The sequence below is a fragment of the Apostichopus japonicus genome, chromosome 8 (genome assembly GCF_037975245.1).
Source record: "Apostichopus japonicus isolate 1M-3 chromosome 8, ASM3797524v1, whole genome shotgun sequence".
Taxonomy (NCBI): domain Eukaryota; kingdom Metazoa; phylum Echinodermata; class Holothuroidea; order Aspidochirotida; family Stichopodidae; genus Apostichopus; species Apostichopus japonicus.
In genome coordinates this window covers 25417215-25443650 of record NC_092568.1, presented here as the reverse complement: position 1 = coordinate 25443650, position 26436 = coordinate 25417215, and the positions used below count along the sequence as shown (strand labels likewise).

At 37.1% G+C, this 26436-nt stretch overlaps 3 protein-coding genes across 12 annotated transcripts in view; 1 reads left to right on the top strand and 2 right to left on the bottom strand.

The window, feature by feature from the left end:
- LOC139971257 (uncharacterized) overlaps window positions 1-1966 on the top strand; it is a 69335-nt gene extending 67369 nt beyond the window's left edge. For all 7 annotated transcript variants that reach the window (XM_071977567.1, XM_071977566.1, XM_071977561.1 and 4 more), the window contains one exon: window positions 1034-1966. In XM_071977567.1, the coding sequence (XP_071833668.1) occupies window positions 1034-1102 (69 nt within the window). In that variant the 3' untranslated portion in view covers window positions 1103-1966. The remainder of the gene's footprint in view (window positions 1-1033) is intronic.
- On the bottom strand, window positions 1384-15751 carry LOC139971263 (probable 3-hydroxybutyryl-CoA dehydrogenase). Its single transcript, XM_071977580.1, has 8 exons — window positions 15390-15751; window positions 13730-13866; window positions 11755-11860; window positions 9523-9617; window positions 8563-8659; window positions 7677-7781; window positions 6930-7163; window positions 1384-6333 (listed from the first exon to the last, which is right to left on the bottom strand). The coding sequence occupies exons 1-8, from the start codon at window positions 15439-15441 to the stop codon at window positions 6155-6157; spliced, it is 1005 nt and encodes a 334-aa protein (XP_071833681.1). The 5' UTR covers window positions 15442-15751; the 3' UTR covers window positions 1384-6154.
- A 1018-nt stretch (window positions 15752-16769) lies between these two features.
- LOC139971258 (uncharacterized) overlaps window positions 16770-26436 on the bottom strand; it is a 67951-nt gene continuing 58284 nt past the window's right edge. For all 4 annotated transcript variants that reach the window (XM_071977568.1, XM_071977570.1, XM_071977571.1 and 1 more), the window contains 6 exons: window positions 23716-23847; window positions 23117-23168; window positions 22276-22419; window positions 21262-21405; window positions 19746-19820; window positions 16770-18833 (listed from right to left, as the gene is read on the bottom strand). In XM_071977568.1, coding sequence (XP_071833669.1) covers window positions 18685-18833; window positions 19746-19820; window positions 21262-21405; window positions 22276-22419; window positions 23117-23168; window positions 23716-23847 — 696 coding nt within the window. In that variant the 3' untranslated portion in view covers window positions 16770-18684. The remainder of the gene's footprint in view (window positions 18834-19745; window positions 19821-21261; window positions 21406-22275; window positions 22420-23116; window positions 23169-23715; window positions 23848-26436) is intronic.

Genomic DNA, 26436 nt, shown 5'->3' with positions numbered 1-26436 from the left:
TCTGATTGGTAAACAGAAAGAGTCTTTGCATAATGTAAATGAGGTAGCCAATTCCAATACCAAGAGCTCTTTGGGCATAGTGAGAGGAAACAATAAATCATCTCCAGTAAAAGATGGACTTCACATGGATGGATTTCCTTCCTTCCCAAAAGGCAGTAGTGATAAGGAATATGCTAACATGTTGCCTGTGTCATCAGATGACTATTCAAAGAAAGGACATAAGAAAACAATTTCAGACCCGGAAACAGAGGAGCTAGATATGGAAATAAAAGCCTCACTTGGTGTGGCCGCCAAAAAGAATATTTCTGAAGATAGTGACCTTCAATGTTCGGAAGGTTCACGAGAAAAGGAAAATATGAAATATTCAAAAGACATTAAAGAGGCTTCACCAAATACATCTGATAGCAGTACAAGTGGAAATGAAAGAAAAGAACCCTCCTTGGAAGATGTAAACGAAGAGAGCAAAGGACAAACAGATAAACCTAAGACTGTCTCAACAGGATACAGTCACAAGAATCGGTACTCGAGAATACATGAGAGGACGAAAAGTATTCTTGCTAGACTTAAAGCAGATCAGCTGCTAGTAGACTCTGCCGGTGAGAAATCAAACATAGAAGAAGAATATTCTGGAAACAGTCAGTCTGTAACTCAACTTCACCTCCAATCAACAGCCACCTCTAGTCAGTCCATTAGTGACGATGCAAAGCAATTTAAGAAATCGAAACTTCAGGAAATGATCTTCAAACAGCAAGAGGAGCTAAAGATCCTTAAAGCGAGGATGGAGAAATCTCTCCAAGAGGTCCGTCCAATGCCTGCCACTATCTCTGTCACTTCAGGTTTGGAAGCGCATGCCTCTCCCCTTTCTCCTGCATCTTCTAACTCTGTGCTTCCTCCCTCTAGTACCTCTGCAGTGCAGCAGCCATTATCCTCCTATAGTATGCAAACTAACAGTAGTAGCATGCATCCCACCAGTTTATCTGACATTCATTTACAAACACATCAACAGTTTGGGTCCGGTCCTTCTCTTCCACAGGGAGCAGATGAACCTCTCTTGACTGATAGTACTACTACCTCCTGTTCATCAAGAACTATAGAAGAATGAAGACGCCATGGCTCCAGGGTCCACATCTCTCTGCTACGGCCATGAGGTCTAATATCTGAATCTTGATTATGGTTTTGTTCTGTTTACCATGTATGGCTCACTTTTCACAAGTCAAAGAAAAAAAATCAGACTAATGTTGAATATTTATATTAACGATGATGTATAAGGTTATAACCAATGGAAGGGTAGGTTGCCAATAAACTATACATGCCTAACATCTATTTCAACTTGAATATCTTCTTTTTTTATCTTTATTTTCGTAGTGAGACAAGTTAATGTAGTGCTTTAGTAAGAAATGCCAAGACTAATACTTTTCCTTTTTTTTTTTTTAAAAACTAAAAATTGTTCCTTGTATTGTATTTAATTGGATATCATTGCTATAATAAGGCATATGTACAAACATGTTAACAAATGGTAAACAAAATATATGCGGCAAATGATGAAGTTAACAGTCGGTAATTGATAATTAAAAAAATTGGGATGGGAAAATTTCAGAATTTGGGCAAAAATTGAAGTGCCTTTCGTTATGTTCTTCTGGATCTTTCCAAAGAAATTTGATCATAATTTTTGGTCAAATAATAGCCTTGCTTGCTTTATATCTGTACAAAAAGTATCATAATGCATTCTTCCAATCTGGTCGAGTAATCTCTATGAGTAAAGATTACAAATTTCATGTGTGTAGAATTGACTTTTTCTCAAGGGCAGTCAACGAAGACAATAATTGATAAGGCAAGTTAATGAATTTCAGTAATTATAATTAAAAACAGAATAAATCATACTTTTTACTGTATTTTGCCTGCAATAGACAAATCTTTGTAATTATTTTCTGAAACTGTTCAAATAAACTGTCCTGCTATCCCAAGAGCTGACATGTTAGCCTTTTCTGTTCTTGTTCTATGACTATTGGCCTATTTACAGATGAGAATCAAAGAATCCACTAGTGTTTTATGCCAAAGCTGTGCAAAGCAAGAGTTATTTGGATCGATACATTGACATATCAGGCAGGATGGCTATTTTGAAGCAATGTCCATCCACCCACTGAGTTAAGTTTGGCATTCTTGTTTCTTAAAATTTGCTACCCGGCGCAATACATTATGTTTGACTGTCATGAAGACCTTTGCACATATATTCAACGATATCGATCCGTTTTTCTGATCACCTTGTGAGTCATGTGAGACTTCCAGCTTAGATAAGACATTGATTTTCAATACATTAAAATATCAAACATCTCAGACCATGATAAAACCTGGAACCAGAAATGAGGGCAGTTTGGGAAAATGTGTTTCAATCGGCAAGAGGGAGCCACCAAACACTTCACAAACTCCACAGAAATCAACCTTATGATTTTTTTTTCTGTTAATGGTTGACTTTAGGCACATCATTATTTTTGAGATGTTATAGACCAGGGTTGTCCAACCTACGGCCCGCGGGCCACAGTCCGGCCCGCCGCAGGGTTGCGTCCGGCCCGTCAGAGATGCTCTACGGTGCGAAATTTTAGTGAGCAGATTTATTGATAACAATTTGAAGCTATATAATCAATCATTCGTCCATTGGGTCAAAAAAACTGCATACAGGTCAGTTTGTGTGACACTCTCTCAGCGGAAGGGGGGGGGGGTGGGGCGGCTGGACTTTATTCATCTGTTTTTTCAGGAAGGAAAATAAATCAGTGCGCTCCGCGCACAGTGCTCACATTTTGTTGCATTGGGCTTCGGGCAAAAAAATCCAAAAATCGAGCGTATGGTTCATGCGGCCCCCTCCTTCAACATAATCTTTCCATGTGGCCCTCCTCTGCAAAAGGTTGGACAACCCTGTTATAGACTGTTAAAAAGTATTTCTACAAAACTAGTTTTTCTCTCAGAAAAGACCCTTTACACAAGCTGAGTTACAATTGAATGGAGTGACTGGAGTTTATACCCTTCCACAAAACTCAATGGGGAAACAATGGCCTCAAACATTGTGGTGTTGATTGTCATCGAAAGGGGCTCTTGTTGTTGCATGTGAAGCTTGAAGAACATGTTTTGGTTGAGTTTGTAAAAATTTATCAAACAATGGATTAACAAAAGGTCATTAGTTCAATGTTAAAGGAGCTTTCTAGAGTTTTGACATTTAAAGGTGAATATCTTGAAAACCAGAAAAGATGTAGAAAAAGATGTAGAAACATTACCAGCACTTTGTTTTGTTTTCTGTTGGACTATCATATATCAAGACTAAAACTTGTGCCCAGTCATCCTTTAAAATTTAATATTTTAGGAAACTTTAAGATCATTCCATAATTGCTTCTGAACTGATCACTGTTGTTCCCGGTATTATGTCGCACACCTTTGGGACTGCTTGGCCAGTTCACACACTGTTGAACTGCAATATTGCATTACATGATGACGAGATGTCCATAGAAATTATTCTATCAAGTATGCAGTGACTGTATGTTGTGACTTGTGTATGGAACGCGAAAAGAGCAAACTTATTTCGTTGCTCAGTTTAACGTAAGTTTAGACAACGACGTAAGTTTAGACAACGGAATTTTAGACATCAACGTGAGTTTGAGCAACAGCATGGTAAAACAGCAGCAACAACGTTAGTTTAGACAACAACAAACTTGGTTAAGACAACGAAATCAGTTTGCCCTTTTTGCGTTCCATACTTGTGATGCTGTAACCAGCAGTCTACTCATTTATGCAGCCGCAAGAAGACTTGCTTACTAGTGCATCATGAGTCACATGTTTGGTTTAGACAACAACAAACTTAGTTTAGACAACTAAATCAGTTTGCCCTTTTCGCGTTCCATACTTGTGATGCTATAACCAGCAGTCTACTCATCTATGCAGCCGCAAGAAGTCTTGCTTACTAGTGCATCATGAATCACATGAATAGTGACACAAGAATCTCATTTTAAATTGCTTTCAGATTGTTTCTGAGGCAAGCCATGTCAAAGGTAGCATTCTAATTGTTTCTCAATCTGTTTTAGAGACAGGTCATCTAAATTATGGTCATCTAATTGAGAAGCAAGAATTAATCAGGCCACTTAAATGTTAGTCTGCAAACACAAACTCAATGACCTTGTAACAAAGAACAAACAGCTAGTTGTAACGTCTATTTCTTTATTGTTGATGCCTCAAAGTGTACAAGATTAAAATTTATAAACATCGAGAATAATTATGAGAATCTGAAGACTGTATAGTTCACCAATTTCAACATGGATATTATTTTGTGGTACCATTTATTGTAGCACCATAACGAGACTTAAATCTCACATAAAATATTACTACATATTTTGACAATGTTAACAAATACATTGAATAATACAGTTATATATATTCTCAACAAATTGCACTATAATAATTCCTAATGGAAAGTAACAGAGACCTGTATTAAATTTAGTTTAATTCTATGCAAGAAGGTAGAGGATAAACACTTTCGACCTTGTATCGCCATTTTTTGTTACTCCAGTGACCCATTCACTTGACTACTTTGTGTAAAAATGCATTAATCTTAATTAATTAGTTAATTCTACTTGGTTTAGCCTCAAACATTGTACAAATGAAATAAGTGCCTCCGGTCTAAAGTGATGACGTTGCCTGTCTTTATTGGTTGCTTGGAAATGTAACATATGTTAATAATGTAACCAAAAGCTCGCACCAGCACTCCAGAAGACGTCAGTGACGAGTTCAAAAGGCCAGCCACAAAAAATTAATAATAATACTGACAATAAGGTCAAAAATATAAAAAATTAACAATGTCACAAACAATAAAACCTCTCTTTACACTATTTAAATATGTTCAGTAACGTATTCAAATTATAATTAGCTATCGGAAGTTATGATACTGGATCTACTTGACAGCTTCACAGACATGCAGCAACTTGCACAGACTGCGAAGATGAAAGTTTTGGTGGAATGCTGTGTAAATAAACCTATGCTGCACTGTGCGATACGGGTTACCGATTTTTCATGCAATGAACGGTATGTATATGTGCGTATCCTTAACACTAGGCTTAACCTCTGACGATCATTGAAGCTGACAGAAGTCGTTGATGATAAATGACAGTTTCTGTACTTTACAAGATGGAGAAGGAAACATTTTGCCATGCTCGTTGGAAAATTTGCGGTATTGATTTGGGCCTAATTGAATGAAAAAGGTCAGTGAGTTATCTCAATGGATGCTTACTCAAAAGCCTTGATCTTTCACATACCTTTATCACTTCCTATCATTGAATCAGCAAGTATTGGAAATTAAGCTGGGTGAGTGGCAGTTTTTTGATGCTTCTTCTGTTTTTGTAGTTATGTACTTTTCCATAGCTTTCATATCTCCATGAGCACTAAAATGCTGAAATTTTCTACCACGACCAGGGGTCTTAGCCTTGGATTCCCACTGGGGGTAACCCCCTCCCACTGGGGAAACCCCTCCCCTGGGGGCAACCCCCTGGGGGGCAACTCCCCTGGACGACTTTGTCAAGATCACTGGTGCAAACACTGAATGCTACACATGAAATTCTTCCCACAAGTTATTTAAAGCCCTGCAAATGATAGCTGTTTTCCAGAGAAATATCAGGCCCTTGCTTGATGATGCATGCAAAGCAGGAGCATACTACAGCAAGTCTACTAATAATCACTTGCATTTTGGGCGGCTAGACTGAACGTGGGTGGAAAAATCCAGTACTGATCTGGCTAAGTCTGTTCAAAAGTGGAAAAACTTTTAATATCACTTTAAAAATAAACTTTGCCACCTCTGTGAGCCACTTTTCAAATGATTTAAATGCACAAAATTATAAAGCTATCTACTGGGGAAAATTCTGGTCAAAGCCTTCACCTCTCAAACAAGCTCTATACTGATGAGGTTACTCATATAGCAAAGAGTAGCTAATTCTTCCCACTGTTGCATTATCATATCAACAGAGAGTGTCCCTGATGCACTTTAAATTTCAAAATTTCGATTTGCATAATTGTTTTAGAAGACCGGTGATGAGTTTCATTGCCTAAAATACAAAACTTCTGTTAATTATCCTGAGGTAACACATTTGATTTGGGAGGTTATCTGAGAGTGTAAAACAACACATTAGATTCTGCCTGGACCTATTGTCTGGTATGAGTTGATGATCCGTTGACATCCCTGTATTGGACACGACTTGCCTCTGTTCATTAGAGACTTGGCACATTCTTTACATATCTGATGTAAGCACGGACTGAGGACGCACATGGTGGGTCTGAGCTTGCAAAAGGGACATGTCACAGTATCTGAAACGAAAGAAACACACCATTATGTAAAACACCATTATGTAAGCACGGACTGAGGACGCACACGGTATGTCAAAGCTTGCAATAGGGTCACTATCTGAAAGGAAAGAAACACACTAAAGTCCCAAACCATTATGTAAACAGTGACAACTTTGCATGAAGCATTACCTATTGTGAGGGTTTCCCATTCTACTGATCAACAAGAACCAAGATATGTTAATATGTAGGAAATCCAGTCATATCAGCTTCATCCCACACCCCATCCCCCATGAAAGAAAAAAAAAGTTTGTCTTAATTTAGAGAACTGAGCAAATGTAGATCCAAATATCGCCATGACAAAATGTATGGTTATTTGGGTACCTTGGTCAGTACTGTGATTTCCCTTAGCGTTTTGAAAGACAAAAGCCCTTATTTGGGGAAAGCCAATAATTTCTATTAAGTAGGTATTAGGCCTCCTAATGCAGTGATCTGGTAGACCTTTCCCAACCCATACTGATATTTCATCCTGCACAGACCCCACTGGGAAGACTATCAGGTACCGACAAACAGGTTAGGACAGACTGCAGATGTTTTGCTAAGCGAACTTAAATACTCACAAAGACTTCTGAGAGGTTGTGGCCCTTGATTGGAGAATCCAAGAGGGCATTTTGGGTTGCAGGCTGCTCCACCATGTCCAAATACCACATTGTCTGGTCGACCACCCACATCCTCATCATCTTCATCGTCATCAGGACCGAGACTAGGGAAGCTGTCCCTCTGGGCTTCCAACGAAAAATTCACCAGGGCGATATTTGGGTCTCGGATTTGTCTGCGTAGTTCCTCTCTTCTGGCTGTTGGGCAAAACAAGGAGATATATTTTTTATCAAATGTTATCAGTATTAGCTCTAAATTTTTGCTTAATATTGCTATTGCTTAAACTTCAAAAATACTTTCCTTGTGGTTCTGCGTCACCAAATTATTTACAGGCATTGAAGAGTGTTAAAACGACATGTTGCAGTGTGAATACATATTCAGAGAAAATAAAATTACTGAAAATGAAATGGCAGTGGTAGTAAAAAGAGATTGTTGGAAGGTGACCATTATATATACTGATATTGATAGAAATGTTGGGGAAGGATCAAATTTGAGTGTTGTAGAAATACAACCCGGGTTGTGAAAGTGTTTTGTTTTTACCGGTCTACAACACATCAAAATTAAAATCTGTGCCTAAAGTCACCTTTCAACAAAGACCATGTGGCAATACTTGCCGTACAACAGTATCCATGCGCAAAGGATTGACAAACCGCTGTATTGAATATAACTCTCAATCCATCGTACTCACTACGTATCTGAGAAACCCTCACCTTCCTCCATAGCTGTGATTGCAGTATCTGATAATAGTAAAGGTTCTTCCCCAGCTCTCCTCATGAATATACTCTTTGGCAAGTCTTCTTCCACAAACCTGGTAACTATAGCGATATAAAGAGAATAAGAGATGCAGACCACTTCTTACTTATGTCTCCCCGTTTCAAATATTTATTTGCTTTATTTTTTTTACCCTAGTCTATTATTTCTGGGGGTTTATTCAACCAATTCAACTTAAGCTCTACTGATGTTAAAATTAGACATGTCAGTCGGACTACCTAACTAGACCTTTATTAACGAGACCTTTAACGAGAGGGGAAACGTATTATGTTGTCATACCTGCCAACCGTCACGGTTTTATACATGGTCTCTCTGGGTGGGATCTCCTAACGTAAAAATCTTAAACCGGAAGGGAACAAAGTAAAGTAGATTAACATGATGCTGTGGATGTTCATCACATCATCATGGAATCTGGATACAGTTTTGAAAGCTTAATACAATGCTGAACACAAAAACAACTAATTAAAATGTTAAACGAAGAGTTTTAGTTGACTTTCGAATGTTTGGTAATATCTCCAGGTTTAGACCTTTGGGCGGTTTACAGGTCTGATGTAAATCAGTTGAACTATCTGTAAATAGATAGCTACTCTTATTCTACTTAAATCAAATGTTTTACCTGCTGTTCTAGTGTGTGCTATGCCTAATCTCCATTTGGAAAGAAAAGTTGAAATGCACAAGTCAATTCATCACATCTTTCCCTTCTGATTAAATGAAAATAAGTTGTTTAACAGCTTCTGGTTGACAGGCATGGTATCATTGTAGTGAACAGCTTTCATCTCTTGCTAGTTGCTAACTGGACTTGTCCTTTCTCTCCTTACCACTTACCCTTGTCCATGACATCAGCCGAGGTCTTCTCGTGGTACCTGACCTCAACGTCTTGTACAAAGTAGACTGGATGCAAGAAGCGGAGCCCCAACGTTCTCTATTAAAATGACCAAGGATTAGTGAGTTGAGTATATAACAAATGATTGCACCAGGGTAATGGTTTCTGAGAACTTGCAAAACTTAAGTTTATTCTCAAGTAGTACACCCATCCCTCTGAAACTTTGACATAACATAGCCCAAGCAGTTGACACATCAAGACATTTTAACACTATTTAGAACCTCTGATCATGCCTAAGTAGAATTCCTAGTTACATGGTCATGTATATGCAGTTGTTGGTACTTTGTCAAGCAGACAGTAATGTCTTTCTTGGGGTGAACTTCATTTGTTTACAATCATATGTTAATGAAAGGAAATGAAAGCCTAAATAATGTATTCAACTTCGTAAAAACTTATTACAAGGTTACGTCTTGCGAAAGTCTGTCCATAAGTACGTATTAACGCCATTAGTTTGAAAGTACAAACTGACATTACCGATGTTTTGAGTGATATCGTAAACTCAACTGTCGACACAAAATACCACACAGATAAAATGTTGTTCAAGTTCATCATGGAGGATGGAGAGGCATATCCTTGGAGGAAAATAGAGCTACCTAGCACATCACATTGGAGGTGGAAAAATATAATTATGATACTACCTCCAACCAACCAATTCCTAAAATTCCTCTCCTTCTCTATGAGTTACTCATACCCAAGGATTGTTAGGTACTACATCAAAAGTATGATGCTGAGGGGCTGCAGCTTTCTGCAGCTAGGCTGCATAGAATGTAACCTTTTGTGCTGTGCAGCATCACACAATAGCCATGGCCGGGCTGCAGAGATAATCTCTATCATTTGATGTCGATTCAGCCTTGCTGCAGGGGATTCTGAAGATGCTGCCGGGTTTCCATGTTTGACCTCACCTCTTTATCACTTGTCAAGGAAAATACATCCTCCAATCTGAGATTGATAGTACTGGTTAGCAGGACTGTGTCTGTGCGACAAGCATTACTGACTCCTACAAAAGAAACAAGCAGAAATCGATAATTATTGTTTCAGTGTTTTGAGGATACACCGTATTGGCATTTGAGTAGAAACCGTTCCACTTCAAGGAATCACCACTTAGCAGATACGGCACACTTTGGAAGAACAAACAAATTCCACTATCAAAATGCTAAATATCATTGTCATAATTCAAGATATGGTTGCTGAAAAATGTCTGAAAAGCTTGACTACTGTTAGCTATATTTAATTCAACTCACAGCATTCCACAGCAAGTTTACTCAGAGGATGATCTGAGAATAATTCTGGTCGTTTGTTATTGACTTGTTAATATAACTCTGAAATGATATTACTTGAAAATTTAAGTTTATATTTGTCTATACTCTTCAGAGAGCAAGCTAAATAGAAAAGACAAATGTGGTTTATACTGGTTAGAACCTATTAATGCAATAAATCTACAACAAACCTTTAAAGGTAGTCAGCATAGGCCCCAAATTAAAGCATGCTATTATTGCTAGAAGTTTTCAAAAAGTACTTTCCTGGAGGTCTTGACTCTCCAAATTGTTCTCAGACACTTTTAAGGAACACACAAGATGACTGAATGTCCCAGTGAGGAAAATTACCTCGAAGATTGTAATCAAAACAAGAATTTTGACCAAAGGTGAGCATATTTGAATATCTAGCATATTTGGGGCCAATACAGCATAACCTTTCACTTGAATGGTGTTATGTACTGACTGATGGACAAACACAGACGTCATGCAGCCTAGCAACTAAGCGCTGTGTTCTAAGTTTAGACTAAACCTGTTGCAGGTGTTCTATTTGTTCCCATTTACTAAAGACGATGGACACTCATTGATTTGACGCACCTGAATACTGACCTAATTAATACTTTTGATTAGTATTGGTGATTATTGATTTAAAATCATATCTGCAGCTGTACGGGAGAGAGTTCACATAGTGGGAACATCTGACCTCTATTCGGTGGGTTGCTTGAGGTGGGATGGAGAATTTATGTGTATTAATATGTTAACAAAATCATATAGAATATAAACTTATTAAAATGGCACAGATTGTTAAACATGCAGAATGGATGAAAGGATTACAACTCGTCAGACTTCTTGAAAACTCATTCATTACATTTTGCATTTTCCCAGACTTTTCAGTCAGTTGTTTGAGAGCCATACAGAAATCACTTGGAGTGATTGACAGGACAGTTTTGGATACAGTCAAGCTGGCTTGCAGTCTATTCAAAACAATTTTCATGGATATATGAAGGCGTGGCTTACTTTGGTACAGTATGCACTTATGGTTGATTGCTTCACATGAGTTTTCACTCCTGATTCCTGTTCACTTTGTATTACACCACTCACAACTGATGCTATTTAATCAATTTGGCAAAACTTAGTTAAAACATACAAAGTTCTTTCTGAAAAGTATTTCACATTTTAGCTAACTATAATCTTTGCCCTCTTACCCTTGTACATAATAATTCACTGCTGCACACAGTCACCAAGTTTCATTCGGATAAGATTCTATCAGTAAAAATGAAGAGCATCTCCAGTAATGTTACGTTTGGCCTCCCTTGGTCATAAACAGAGGACCTTTGGACTTATCGTGTGTAATTGTCAATGGAATCCTACAACAAGTTGAAACAACTTTAGAAAAGATGTTTATCAGACAGCTGGCAATCAATAGCCTTTCAGCTGAATCCAAGGGATGGACAGACGGATGGATAGACAGACAGACCTCTCATTGCATCGACATGACATAAGCTCCAATGGCACCAAAACACACCACTTCAACTCTGAGCTACACAGTTCTGACGTTATCATCAACTTAAGTTAATGCTGGAAAGAGATTTCTCACAGCTTCTCGAAGCATTCTAGAAATTAGATCTATTTTGAAACAAAGTTTAAATCTGGAAAATATAAACAAACATATAAACATATTTGACAAACAAATCACTCTGAAGTGTCCAGTTTGATCTGCATTCAAATACCAACATAAAATTTGTTATTTCAAGTCACTCCTTAAACCTTAAACAAATGATTGCTTTGTAGTATATACCACAATCTTATCTCCAGGCAAACTGATTGGAGGTTTAATTCAACTGACAACTTTCATGTTTATAATAATTGATATTTTCTTACTTTGAAAGAAAGCTCTCTTGCTTCCTAAGTCCTCTTGGATTGCTTCGATTACAAATTCCACATCTTCAACTGCGGCTTCCAAATCTGGTTCAAGGTGATAGGTGCCCTGTAGGATGAAGAAAAGGGAAGGAAAAAAATTGGACCACGTCTTACTAATCAGTGGTTGCAAATAAAGGAAGCATTTTGAAATAACTCATTTAATACTACAAGGGAAGTTATTGCCCTTAAATTTGAGTAATTTGTTGATGGCCCTTGTGGCTGTCACTGTGTACTGTAGAACTACTACAGTACTAGGAATTCAGTATTAGATGGTGCGACAGACATTTGGAGACTTTTGAGGAATCAAAATGACAACTTTTGAGCGACAGATGTGCAATGCATCCAAAGAATTAATGTGTATTTCATGAGGTATCATCTCATGATACCAGAAAGCCAGTTAGTTTTGTGAGTCCTTGCCATACAATTGGCTCAAAATTCAAAATAACTATCTGACTAATGTAGAGCAAGTGAGTTAAATATGTCCAAGAATTAAGTAAGAACCAGAAGAGGTTTGTAGCAATCCCTTGTGGGCATCAACCATGTCATTCCCTTGTAAGGAATTAATAGTACAGAACTTTAAACCAAAATGTTGAACTATGTTCACCAAAAGAATATCATAGCATTGGAGGTTTCACAGATTAATTGTAGCTTTAATTTTGATGCCTGTTGACCTCATGCGACCTTTGACCTCTACCAACTTTCGAAAAGTTCTTGCACTCACCGAGCTGGATCTTCATACTAAGTATGAAGTTCAAGAAAGATATACCTCTTGTGTAAACAAGATTTTCAGACTTTCACTTAAATGTTGACATCAAATGACCTTTAACCTCCACCATTTTCAATAGGGTTCTTATATACTCAACGGGCTGAATCTACATACCATGTTTGAGGTTCAACAAAGATGTACTTTTAAAGTAATCGTGTTCACAAAGTTTCAGAGTTGACCTCTGTTGATCCCAAATGACCATTGAACTTCACAGAAAACAATAGGCTTCTTGTACTCAATAAGACAGATCCACATACCAAGTAGGAAGGTAATCCACTATTAACTTTTTGAGTTGCAGTGTTTACTTAAAGGCATTGAAGACTCGCCCCAAACCGCGTGCTGCCATCTGAAAAAGTTAACTTTCTGTTGCTTGCAAGTGCCTTTTTTTTCGTGTCGCTACAAAATGCAGACAGTAATGAAACTTGATACCTTAATTGTTATCTTTAGCTGGACCTGAGATGTCCATCGCTGTATCGTTTGTATACTGTGCAAGCTGTGGGTATTGACCGCAGATGTATGTACTGACTGTACACTAGTGTCTAATTACCGACGGTAGCAAGCTGTGTGTGTATTTTCTGGGAGCGATGGTAGTGTTTATCACTTCTGTTACACCTCATTCGAAACTAGGTCAAATTACCGGCATTAGACGTTTCTTTTTGCGCGAGTCTTCACACCCTTTAAGCAAACTTGTGTCACATATACATACACACCCCATCACCATCGCATAGAATCCTTTTGCCTCTGGCAAGGATTCAAAAACTCCCTGAGCTGTCCAAGCAGTTACAAAGTGAAGTGAACGAAGTATAAACTAAAAAATGTTCAACGTGATATAAATGCTCAGGCTGTTCAATTTTCGTCAAGTAGTCTACTCAGAATTTGATCAAAAGGTGAGGTAAACATGAACAAGTAAGAAACCAAATAGTGATTTAAGACATAGACCATTCATCTCCTACAAACATGGTTTATTTTATATCGCAATTGTTATACCCTGGATTAATGGAGGATTATCCTGATTCCTAGCGATATAACAAGAAGACAAATGCTAAGTGTTTACAGCACATGCGGCCATATTGAACTGTTTATTTCCATCAGGTCACATGCATGTCACAACAACTTTACCAAAATAGATGGCGTGATACTGATATATAACAGCAATAAACCATTACTTACTGAAAATGGTTGATCCAGAATCAGATCGCTCTGCTGTAGTTGTTGTTTCTTCTTCTTGAGTTCATCTGGAAACCGATCCAGAGTTAATTTGTTCAGGTCGTTAATCACTACATCATGGCCGTAGAACACCAGACAGCCTGCCAAGATCATCAAACCAAACATTGAAAAGTTTTCTGAGAGCTATGAAACTCTGTCATTTACATAATGAACTTTCTTAATATCACGTTCAATGAACTGCAATTTTTCTGGAAATTTGAATACCACCACTTACTTAAAGCTTGAGAGGCACAATTAAAACCTTACAAAATAAAGTAATGCTATTGATTTACAACCCTTCAGAAGAACATAATTAACATCCAACCCAGTGGACTTACTATAAATTTGACAGAAACCTATTCAAACCTTGTAAGCCTTCAATGAAATTCCCAGATATAGTTCTATTACTTTTCTTGTTGTACAGTAAAGACAATAGGCTTTGTGTGCAGAAATACAGAAACTTGGTTATCATCAATATCAATTCCTTGAAGAACATATTCACACACTTAAATCATCGAACATGTTACAGTAATCAGTTAGATCATAATGACTCACAGCGGCTATACATATTAACCCTGTGGAGTCGAGGTACAGTACACACACTGCATTATTACAGAATAGACTGACGTGATTTGGAGCGATTTACTTCAAGCAAATTTATCCTGATCTGGCAACATCTCGTCTGGTGGCGAATCTCAACCAATCAGAATCATTGCAACATATTCTGAAAGATAACTTCTCTACCTCCCCAAATCGTCAAATTGCATATACGATTCTGTAGGACTACCAACCATGACACTTTTCATTATAATCATTTTGCCCGGCAGTTGGAGAAATAGCGTAGGTTCAAAATCAATAGAAATTGCAACTAAAAAATTTGCACAGAATGCTGTTAGGACTAAGCCTTGTTATATTTATGCTTTGACTGATTGTTTGACTAAGGTGACCACTGACCAGGCATCCCTGATTTCAGGGGACAGTCCCAAATTTCAAGCACCGTCTCGGATTAAAAGTAGCCTATCCCTAAAAATGTCCCACGATATGTGTACATGGGAACACCCTTGATTTTTATAGAATGGCCCTGAAGAATCTCCATTTTAACTGTTTTAACTTTTCTTTTATAGAACTGCTCAAATGTAAGAGCCTGTGATAATTTACAACTACAAATGTAAAGCCTAAAGGCACCCCACATCATTCAATAATTTTTGATAGCCTGTAATTCACATGAACTTAGCCAGAATGTTAGGGACTTGCATAATGAGATTTTCTATTGGCCGACCTTACAGTTTTGGAGAATTAAGATTTCTTTTCTGGGACAAACCACTTGTTTCTAGTACAGTAGGTATTCTTAACTGGGGCAATATCATCTCTGAAACATAGCACCAAAGCACTGAGAGGCACTCAGAATTCCACCCCTCCTTTTAAATTCACTGTGTAGGTCACTGACCCTTCAAGTTCAACATCAACATGAAGGATCAACATCAAATGTCATGTCCCCAGATTTCCTGTAAAAAAATATGGTCACCTTGCATTACAATTTTGACCATGGTATGTTTTTACATGCCAAATTTTTCGCTACACTAACATACTAACATAAGAACATTAATTTTAACGCAATACTAACCAGCAATACTGGAACCAAGGAAGCCACAACCACAAACTGCTACTTTAACCATTTGATCTCTGTAGTGATCTGTTTACATTCGTAGTCTCAGATTTAGAGGTAGTGAAAACCACAATCAGTGGATTAAATTGATTTTTATTGAATCATTCACGTCGCTTTATCTCTCCCTCGTACTGCCAATTGACCAAAATCTTTGACGCTTGAATAGCATGGTTTTCAATACAACGGACCTATAAGCTGTGTGTGATCATAGCAAAGTTAGACCGTTATATCAACTCCGACAGTTCGAGGTGTTACTGTTAGGCCCAGTTCATCAGGTTCTTGGAAACATAATATGATGTGCTATAGCAGTTGCACGAAAACATCACTGTATGACTTCAGGGATTCCCATGCAGATATGGATCGCGAAATGGGACGTTAATTCGGCAACAACTACTCAGTTCAGAGTGGAATGAAGCACCTTTGACACATAAGTGGATAAAACACTTGTTGCCATTATTTGACATATTGTATCCGCCGCAGAAGTATTAAATAATGTTTCCCATTATTCAATACAGGCATTAGAAGAAAAGGACCGTTATTTTCAACAAAACTCCATGACGGTCAAGCCTGCCTATAGAAAAACAGGTACTAATTTAGAATCCGTACCGACGGTAGCAAGCTGTGTGTGTATTTTCTGGGAGCCATGGTAATGTTTATCACTTCTGTTACACCTCATTCGAAACTAGGTCAAATTACCGGCATTAGACGTTTCTTTTTGCGCGAGTCTTCACACCCTTTAAGTTGACTGATTAGACCTTCCCAATATATCAATCTAGATTCTTTCAACATTTCAATCATACAAAGGTGTCTTTAATCAGTACTGTGAAAAAAAGTTTTCTTTTTATTGCTTTATGTTTGATGGTTTTAATTTCATGATACCTATATCAGGAATAAATTTCTAAAAGGCTGATCCTGACTGTGAGGCCATCGTCAAAGTATTCCCTGATCTGCCCTTAGCCAGTGGTTGGATGGCGCACCAACAAATTAAGAAGGGAACAATACTGAAGTCCTGTAACTTATGAAGTTTTTGTGCACATGATGCTCGCACAGATTGGGAAGGTGGTGGGGGGGGGGAGGCACAGACGTCCACACAGGTAGGTGGGGGAGAGGCACAGAAGTCTGAACAGGTAAGGATTATAGAGAGGGATGGGACATGGCCCAGTCCCCGGCCCTGATTCTGATCTATCTTTGATCCTAAGTGTATTACCCAAATAGCATTATGTTGTTATCAATGGTGAAATACATCTGAAAAATAAGCAACTTTAAATGTAAATCTGCAAGCATGCAAGGAATCATCACAAGTAATATGTCAAAGAAAACAAGAAAGTTTGGTTAGCATTGAAGGTCATATTAGGTCATTTATTGAATGCTTTGCTGATAAAGTACATTTACATGGTTTTTAAAACCCTCTCGATAATTTACTTACATTCAGTTAAATTACAATATGTGGCTCACTTTTTACTGGAGGAATGTACAAGCTACATTTACATGGGTTCTTTGTGCAAATATAGAAAATATTATCTACAATGACATCTGTTCAACACTTTCAGCAAACACTTTCAGTACATCTATGAATACTATTACTTGCTATGATAAATCTTGCCTGCATATAATTATCGTTAAATTCTCCATCATTCAGTTTTTGTTTTTTTCCCTGCGTACTTATTTAAGGCACTCTTCATAATTTCAAACCAAAAAAAGAAAGTGGTGGTAAATAGAATAACATTGCTAGTAAACTAAAATTAAATTATAAATATTTACATCACAGACTCTACATATGTACAGCACAACAAAAAGGGCTACAAATTACAACGTTAGTATCTGTCACATTTGTTGATAACACATCGGCATTGAAAATAATGTCAGGTAATGCTCAAAAATCAACAAGTGATTATTTAAGACACTATTAATCCTACACTTGATTTGGCAACAAAAAAAAACATTGACAAGAAAGCAGATAGAAATTATGGCAAAATCACAAAATTAGGAATGCCAACAACATGTATAGAAATAAATGTGACAATATTACACAACTATTGGCAACACAGCAAAATGGAATGCGTTAAAGTGTTGGTGGGGAAGGACCAATGTTTAATGAAGAATAACCTCTCAAATTTAGTTTTTACATACAACAACTTTTAGGGCACCAAAGTGTCAAAGTTTAATAAAGCTATATGTGTACATGATACAGAGAATACAGAAACATCAGCAGTCCAACTCATAACACCACACTTAGCCCTAGCTGCTGTATTAGAGATAATAAATACTGCTATTATTTTAGTTTTTAATTGAAAAGTACACTACACGACAATCTTAAACTTTGTGAGACAAAAACTACAAAATGATTTGGTTCCTTTCAAGATTTCAATGATAACATAACTTTATTTTGCATCAATGTGAAGGTAATGGATGGTTAGGTCTGACCAAATCATTTACTTTCATCAGAATAAGACAATGGTCTTGGTCTGCAAGTACTTATCACACATGGTAGAAACTAAAAACACAAGTACAATCCATCAGTTGGTCCTGCATGACATCCTAAATTATTGAGGAATGGATTTACCAATAGAGTGCTGGTTTCACTAATTACTGTGACACCTCACAATGGAAACAATTATTAAAAAAGAAAGAAAGAAGTAAACTGAGATGACAGAGGGAGCTAAGGGAGGGGGACACAATCTATATTTGTCCCTCCTCCAACAGGAATCTTTGTAATTTTGTTTGGTATTCTACATGCTTAGCTAAATATGATTATGCCTGTGCAGACACAATATCGCCCAGTCAGGACAATTCTTTGTCAACAGTTTAAAGAGTGTCTTAAATGTAAAAATTAACACTGCTGTCTTGCTGATATACCAGCAATTTCTGTGCCAACTGTTTTCCTTTTTGTTTGTTCTGATGCAGAACTTATACAGCGTCTGTTCTTCGAGGGAAATTTGCTGATACCACAGGTTCAGTTAGAATGACAGCAAATTCAAGATAAAAGCTACATTTATGAGAATGCATTCTTGCTGATTGTATTAGCTATTTCACTGCAATGTTTTCTATCCATAACTTACAGAGTCAGTTCTCCAGGTTTGATAATACCACATTACAATGGTATAGTGCCATGAATATATAAGCCAGATTCCTGACTGTGCGTTTGCTGATATTATCGCCTATTTTCATAATGGCATTTTTCTGCCCTGATGCAGAACTAAGTATGTACTCAAAGTTTTCTGACATCATCAAGACAGTGCCACGGACTTGTAAGCTAGATTGCTGGCTGCAGGTTTGCCGATATTATTGGCCATTTCACTACCACATTTTCTGCCCTGATGCAGAACTTACAGAGTGTGTTCTTGACAGCTTCATAGTCGGTTTTAATCTTGAAGATGCTGCAGTGGATCTCCAGGTGATGCTCTGATAAAAGATGATAAATGATGATAATAAAATATGAGAGATCAAATTTAAATATTCATATCTCATGCCTTACCATTCCTTACATGTTATATCATGCGAGGGGGTAGTAGGCACTTGTGTTACGTGATGTACAGGCTTATCATGAGAACTGATGCTCTGATAAAAGATGTTAAATGATGATAATAAAATATGAGAGATCAAATTTAAATATTCATATCTCATGCCTTACCATTCCTTACATGTAATATCATGCGAGGGGGTAGTAGGCACTTGTGTTACATGATGTACAGGCTTATCATGAGAACTGATGCTCTGATAAAAGATGTTAAATGATGATAATAAAATATGAGAGATCAACTTTAAATTCTCATATCTCATACCTTACCATTCTTATATGTAATATCATACAAGGGGGTAGAAGGCACTTGTGTTACGTGAAGTGCAGGCTTATCATGGTAGAGAGGTATAAATATAATTATGAATGAAATTCAGAAGGGATTCAGAAGTACCTGGTTAGTTCAACATTTTTATGGACAATGTTTGATACAATACATTACTAATTGGGGAACAAAAATGTTGTAATATTAGTAATAACTAATACTTTGATTATATCTGCAACACTAGCTTTGACAGACATATGTCTGAATGTAAGAGTTTGCATTACCATCATCTTGCTAGCATTTCACAGTTTAGATCATTTATCATTCCATTTCATTATATATACATATACAACAACAAAACTCACAATGTTGTACAATTAATCACCTACAATGAAATACTGCAATTTTGTTAGATTATGTTAAACTACCTAGCAACACCAGAGTCACATCTGTGGTCATCTTTTCACTTATAAGAGCTAAGGTAAGATATCCATTACAGATTTCTGACGAGACAAATTGAATAAATCAATACCTTGCCCTTGATCCAGAAGGAAAATATGATGCGGAGTGTCCGAGTCCAAGTTAAGTTTCTGGATAATTACATTACCTGAAAAATGGAACCATTATATAATTAGATATTATTATATAATTATGTAATTATAGCCTATTCCAATCCACATATCAAGCAATCATAAATGGATTATTAATCAATACTTGTATTCCACCAACATGCAGAAAAGCGTTGTGGCTCTAAATGGTTTATGTCTATATTTTCATATTGTACGTACAAATAAATAGCTCAGATATGCAAATTAAAGAGGCTGTCATTTACTGTCATAACTTCACTTGTTGATTATCATGAATTAAATACGAAGGACAATGAGAAAAAAGAACTTAGTTTGAAAGCAGTATAAAAATCATCTGAATGTACCCATATCAGGACTCAATGGAGCAAATGTTGGACTTTCATATTTTGGCAATGAAATACAATATGAATTTGATGATTTCACTAACATGTGTAACTTGAATAGATATTTTCTTTCACCACATGTGAAATTGAACTTCTATGAAATCTTTACCAGTACCATTGATGTTTATTCACAAAAAACAAACAAAAACCATTTACAACATCAAAGAAGTAACAAAGTCAAATATGATAAGAATCAGAACAACAACAAACCCAAGAAAAACTACAACTGATGATATCACATCATAAAATTAAAACTGGTTTGTTCTGTTTATAACGAGAGACTCAATTTATCTGGTGGCCTCTCTGCTCTGATAACACTGAGTGTCCATTTTTTTCCTTTTCATTTCTGAAAGCTATTATTTGCCTTTATTAACTTCCATCATTAACAGTGATAACTTTCCATTTCCATTTCTGATCAATGCTCTTCAGATTGGACGAGAATGTTTAACTCAACTCTGTAACCATTGAATGACTGTGCCATTAGAACTGTACTTATCATGCCTTGATGTAATACTTTACTAAATGCAAATCTACCCTTTCATTCATTAACAATAACATTCCTTTGTTGCATCTGAGTGTTATACATAAGCAATACAGGAGATACTCTTGTTAGAACATTACATAATTACAAAGCACTATTACTTTCATTAATGTGACATGTGTATTTTTGCCATTGTTCTACGTGACATGCTTAGCCTAACTTTTGCAGCCTATTTTATGATTAACACGTTTATAACCCTCAAAGCTGTCATGTGATTGTGTTCTATTGTCCGTTCACACTGGCTCACCGTTCAAAATGTTTACCGAATCGTTGTGCTCCTAGTTTTGTTTCCTTGTAGATATAAAATTTGCCGACAGAAATTGTTCAAGGAAGTTTGATATATACTTGCACAACAAAAAAAGCTCACGTATTACATCGTGTCACTCACAAAAAAAGTTTTGAAATTATACAGTAATCACACTCATCAATGAGAAACAATTTACTTTGAAAGCTTGATATGTATCATGACTAGCTAGGAGTAACAATTCATATAGGTTACAACAACAGGTGCCCAGAATCTGAAGAGGTAAAACTTACAAACTTCAACTGCTGTCATTGCTGGTAAAACTGGAACAGTCTTCATAACAATGTCTCCCGGCTGGCTACTCCTGGCCACAAATACCGTCACAAAACCCTTCGTTTCACACTCTGTTTCCTCTTCAAACTGCTTCAAGACGCATACTGGCATTGAAAGAGAGTGAGAGAGAGACAAATTATATTTGCAAACCAGGCACAAAGTGTCATGGAAAATCTCCTATGTCTGATATCTTGTTGGTTATTCAGTGAACAGAAAAAGTGGGCCTTCAGTCATTAGTTTTGTAAAATTACCATTTGATACCATGATTTGTGCAGTCGATCAAAAGTCAGTGTCACAGTTTGGCAAAGGAGGATTTAAGGCTTTGAAACATGAAACTTGTGTTATTGACAGAAGATGTAATGGAGAAAGTTTCAACCAAACTCAAAAAGTTTGTAAGAAGATAATGATCTGTTTGCAGAGAAAGAGAATCAACCTATTGGTGTTATTTCCAAACTTTGTTGGATATAATACAAAATATCCACGATCAATCTGGACAAAGTTTAAATTGCATTTATATCATGAACAATACCACTGTGTTATTATTTTCAATACAAAAAATTAATTATGTATGTCTCTACTAAAGTAGATATGACGGTTGCCTTGACAACTTAGTTAAATGTGACCGAAACGTGAAATGACACAAGGGTTTCTAACTTATGTCTCACTCCAGTCTGGCATGAGACTACACTATTTCACTTGGTAGGACAATGTATGTGTGTCAATTAGTCTGTCCGTAATAGATCAGAATGAAGCTCAAAAAGTAGATAAAATACACCTCCCCCAAGTTAGGAAAAGTAGAACAGTTGATGATAACCCTGTCTGACAGTGGATGCGTTGACAGGAGATTAACTACTGGTTCTTGCGGTAGCTTCAAAGGGATAAGTGTGAATAATTCCATGCAATAATCACAGGGTCAAACCAGAACAATCAGACAGACAGAGATAGTCTATTGTACAAATTGTTGTTGTACTTACTTGCACTGCTAAGCGTTGTCAGGTAATAACCCCCCTCTCCAGACAGAAGAGGGGGATCCAGTAGCCCCCACATGTACTCCACTTCAATCTCAATGTGAATTTGATCACAGTGAACTAATACATATATCAACATTGGCAGGAAATCTGAGAGAGAGAAAAAAAGACAGTTTTAGCATAATTATCTTCCTTTGATTTTCGTGAGCAAAATAAATGTGATACACAAAGAATTATTCAGAGACAGAGGTCCCGCCTTCCTTAGAATGAATTTTATTTATCGATAGAGGTTGACTTTGTTGTACTAAGGTCTGAGTGCCACATGCCTGACAATCATTAAGCTTCTAATTCAAAAGGGGTAAGATTCTCTTGACCTATTCTTATCTGCTGCATAACTAAAAGGTGTTTGGCTAAGTTATTTTTGGCTATTACAATTCATTTTCTGGTCGATGAAATGCCTTCAAAGTTGTAGGTTTACAGACTTTTCTCGAGGTCAAGAGCTTTCTCAAACAACTTTTTTCAACAACAAACCCCTGGTCATTGGTAACTTAATTGTCACATCCACACATCAAGTGTGTATAATAACTCAGGGTATTACGATGGGCCACATCTACACGTCACCTTTGGAAAAATCCCATACGATGCTGCCACAAAGTTACCTCACTGGTCCATATTTGTGAACCCGGGTGAAGAAAGGCAAGTGAGATTAAGTGCAACGTACTTATTCTGGCCAAGAGGCGAACCTGCAGACCCGAGAAAACAAGTCCATTACCTTAACCATTTGACCACAATGCTCTCTATCTTCTTTATGCAAAACATACCTGGGTATGCTCTCTTTAGTACTTACCATCAGCACCCATGGAAGTCATTGCATTACTCCCCAGAGTAGAGTCAAATACCTGTTATGCAATGAAATAAATTTATTATGTAAGTCACATTGTATAGCATTGGGTAAACATTTTAAGTTTGCAAATATATGTCAACTTATGTCTAACAGAATTTGCTATTCCCAGTTTGTATGGGGGCCCGGGGAGGAGGAGGGGAGGGGCAGGTGGATGGGGATGTAATGACATTAAGACAGCTAAACTTAACCCTTTAGGAAGTTATGTGATCCTTGAGTACAAAATGGTTAATCACCATAGGGTATAACTGTCTGCCTTACAATGATTAAGTTTCCAATAAAAATTCAACAGGAGAAATATCCTCTTGATGTAATGAATATACATTTAACTGTTACTGAAACGAAATTGACCTTTCAAATGATTAGACAAGAAGGATGGGGAAGGGGGGGGGGGGGGGGGTAGGTACTTGGCCAATGAATATGATACATAAAATTGTAACAGGTTTGAAGTCATCACAGAATAAATATGTATGAACATGTGTCTCAATTAAAACAACCAACAAACAAAGCACCAAGGTTTCAAAAAGTCCTGATCACTGGCTTACCGAAGAATAAATCTCACGGACGACATGTAGAAGGTACTCTAGTTTCTGGAGTGGGGAGAAAGCTTTCTGAATATCTGTAAAGCGTTCTTTGATAGATATCATTGCAGCCTTTGCTGGTGGAATAAATTTGTCCTGTTGAAGATAAGGGCAGATAAATACATGAAAACACAAAACGTAACAATTAAATTTCTCTTAATTTGCAGCATGATAACAATATTTTTTAATTATCTTGGTCTAAGCTATATTACTCGTTTATTACATTAATGTCATAACATGCATTTACAACCTTAAGAAGAGACAGCAGAAGCGGGTTCAATTTAAGGGAGAGAGGTGGGGGGGGGGCACAGGTCCAAGAGGTAAGAGGACATGTGACATGGATGACTTGAAGGGGCAAACCACAAAATCACCTCAAAACATCCCAACAAAGTGAGCCCTCGGTGCATTGTATACCACAAAATGGCAGAATTTATGTTCACCCTTAAATAACCATTTTTTTTCATTTGTGCATTTTTTATATAACAAGTGAATAATTTTCATTAACAAAACTTGGCACTTCTTATATATGAAAAGGGCCATTTTTTGCTTTTTTGTTTATACAAAACTGAGGAGCAGGTGCCCCTTCTTCACACTCCACCCCACCCCTCCCCCACCTTTGGCTTTGTTAATGTCACAAATATCTAAAACCTTTAGATCTACCACACTTTCATGACAGATGCATTTAATTTGCATATAGGAGCTTTGCTGAATATGTAATTCATATTGACTGCTGTTGCTCATAATTACTGACTAATAGCACATTTTCTATGGTACCCCACCCCTACCAAAACTTGCCATCATAAAGCTAAGGAAGTGACCGTTTCCTGCCTCCAATACTGGCAAAAACATGCCATCTAACAGCTGAGGAAGTGTCTTATCATATCCTACTACTCACAAAAACAAAAAAAACATGCCTTTCTACAGCTGAGGGTGCATCTAACAATCTTTTCAACTGACAAGAAAGCAATTGCAAGTTGGTGTGTTTGGCCCTATGTAAAGAAACACAGTTTAGCTATAAAAATCCCATTAGAAAAATTGACTTCCTTTTTTCATCCTCTTTATAAGTTACATATATTTCTGGAAAATTTAACTTCATTCATCTTCAAATTATAAAACACCTGATTGAAATTTAGCAGAAATCTTTCCAGGTCAGAGATACTTGCTTAATATTGGCTATAAACAATGGTCTTACAACTAGCAACAAAACCGGTTTCACATATTGCACCTATCTTGAAGATCTCGTGCAAACAGTTACTTCCCCTTATGAAATACAGATTCAGTTTTGTTTTCGCTTTTCGTCTACTGCAGGCTTCCTTCACCAGTCAAGTGTATGTGTTAATGTACATCTTTGTATATTATTTACGCTGCCTGTAATTTGTAGGGTAATATTTCCTACATCTAACAGAAAATTACAGTCCAATACATTCTTATTTTGCTTCCACTTCCACTTGATACTGCAGGTCTATCGTATCAGCAAAGAATGTTACTTTATCAAACATGGAAGCATATGCTGTAAGCCTACACAGCCTACACACCAGGTATACAGCAATCAATATACTGTTCAGTTGGTGCACTGCATGTGCACAAGTTACTTGGGTGAGTCAGGTGGGACATCCAATACATTCATGTTCTTCAAACATACCTTTATTATACAATAGGCAGATGATTCAGGAGTCTAGAGGTATCCAGGATCATAGGGTCCCAAAAGTCAAGGAGTCCTCAAGGTCTAGGGGCATTTGTGAACACTTACAGACAAGACTACAAACCAACTTTCTATTTGGTTTGGGTGTGCCTACAAACCTCTATCAAAAGTGAAATTCAAGGTGTTGCACGTACATCTCATCACAAAGACGCTTCACAAATAATTGATTATGGCTACATAATAGCATGTTCAAAGTTCACACCCTTCATTCATAGACTCTGTATTAAACAATACAGCATTTGTCCTTTTAGCTATCAAGTTTGACCTCTGTCGCCAATGGTAACATTGTAGTTAAATAATACCGAACTTTTACAGTTGCAAGTCTGTTCAATATTGGGCAAAAATGTCCCTTTACACTTCATCTGATCTTTGACCTTTCAATCTGAAGGTCTTCAAAGCACAGCTCTGTTCACAGGGCCCTTCTCATCAAATTTGAAGAATATTACTGGAGTGGCTAAGGAGATTTTACATATGTAATCTCCAAAATAATACATTTGATATTTTACTTCTCATCTAGCATTACATGGTAAATTACATATGTTGATGATACTGAACATACATATTATGCATGTGAAGGTTGCCAGTCAATTCATTGTTTTCCCTTGGAGTTACAGCAAGCAATCACTTTTCACTAAATTTGACCTCTGACCTTTTGTTCTAAAGGTTTGCAAGGCACATGTTCTATTCAAAGGGCACATTGCTACGGAGTTGAAGAACCCAGAATTACAGAAGTAACAGATGCACACAGACAGCTTCGAACCTTTCTACCAGATAGTTTTCAGTCACCCTACCATGAGTGACCCCATGAGAGTGGCAATCACTGATTATTACCATGACGACTGTTTCTATGGTAACTGAAATGTACTGGCCATAATCGGTTCCGATACCAAACGGAATGTACCATTGCCTCCTTAGGAGTGTTGCAATAATAAAGGGGAGAGGGTGGCAAGCAAGTGCCTAAATTATGCCACCCATCAAAATCA

Excerpts from the sequence above, each read along its gene's own strand:
- LOC139971263 (XM_071977580.1), bottom strand. The coding sequence starts at position 15,441 with ATGGTTAAAGTAGCAGTTTGTGGTTGTGGCTTCCTTGGTTCCAGTATT. Across the intron at positions 11,861-13,729 it reads TTCTGGATCAACCATTTTCA|GGCACCTATCACCTTGAACC; the intron begins GTAAGTAATGGT and ends TTCATCCTACAG. Across the intron at positions 7,782-8,562 it reads GGCTGATGTCATGGACAAGG|TTACCAGGTTTGTGGAAGAA; the intron begins GTAAGTGGTAAG and ends ATATCGCTATAG.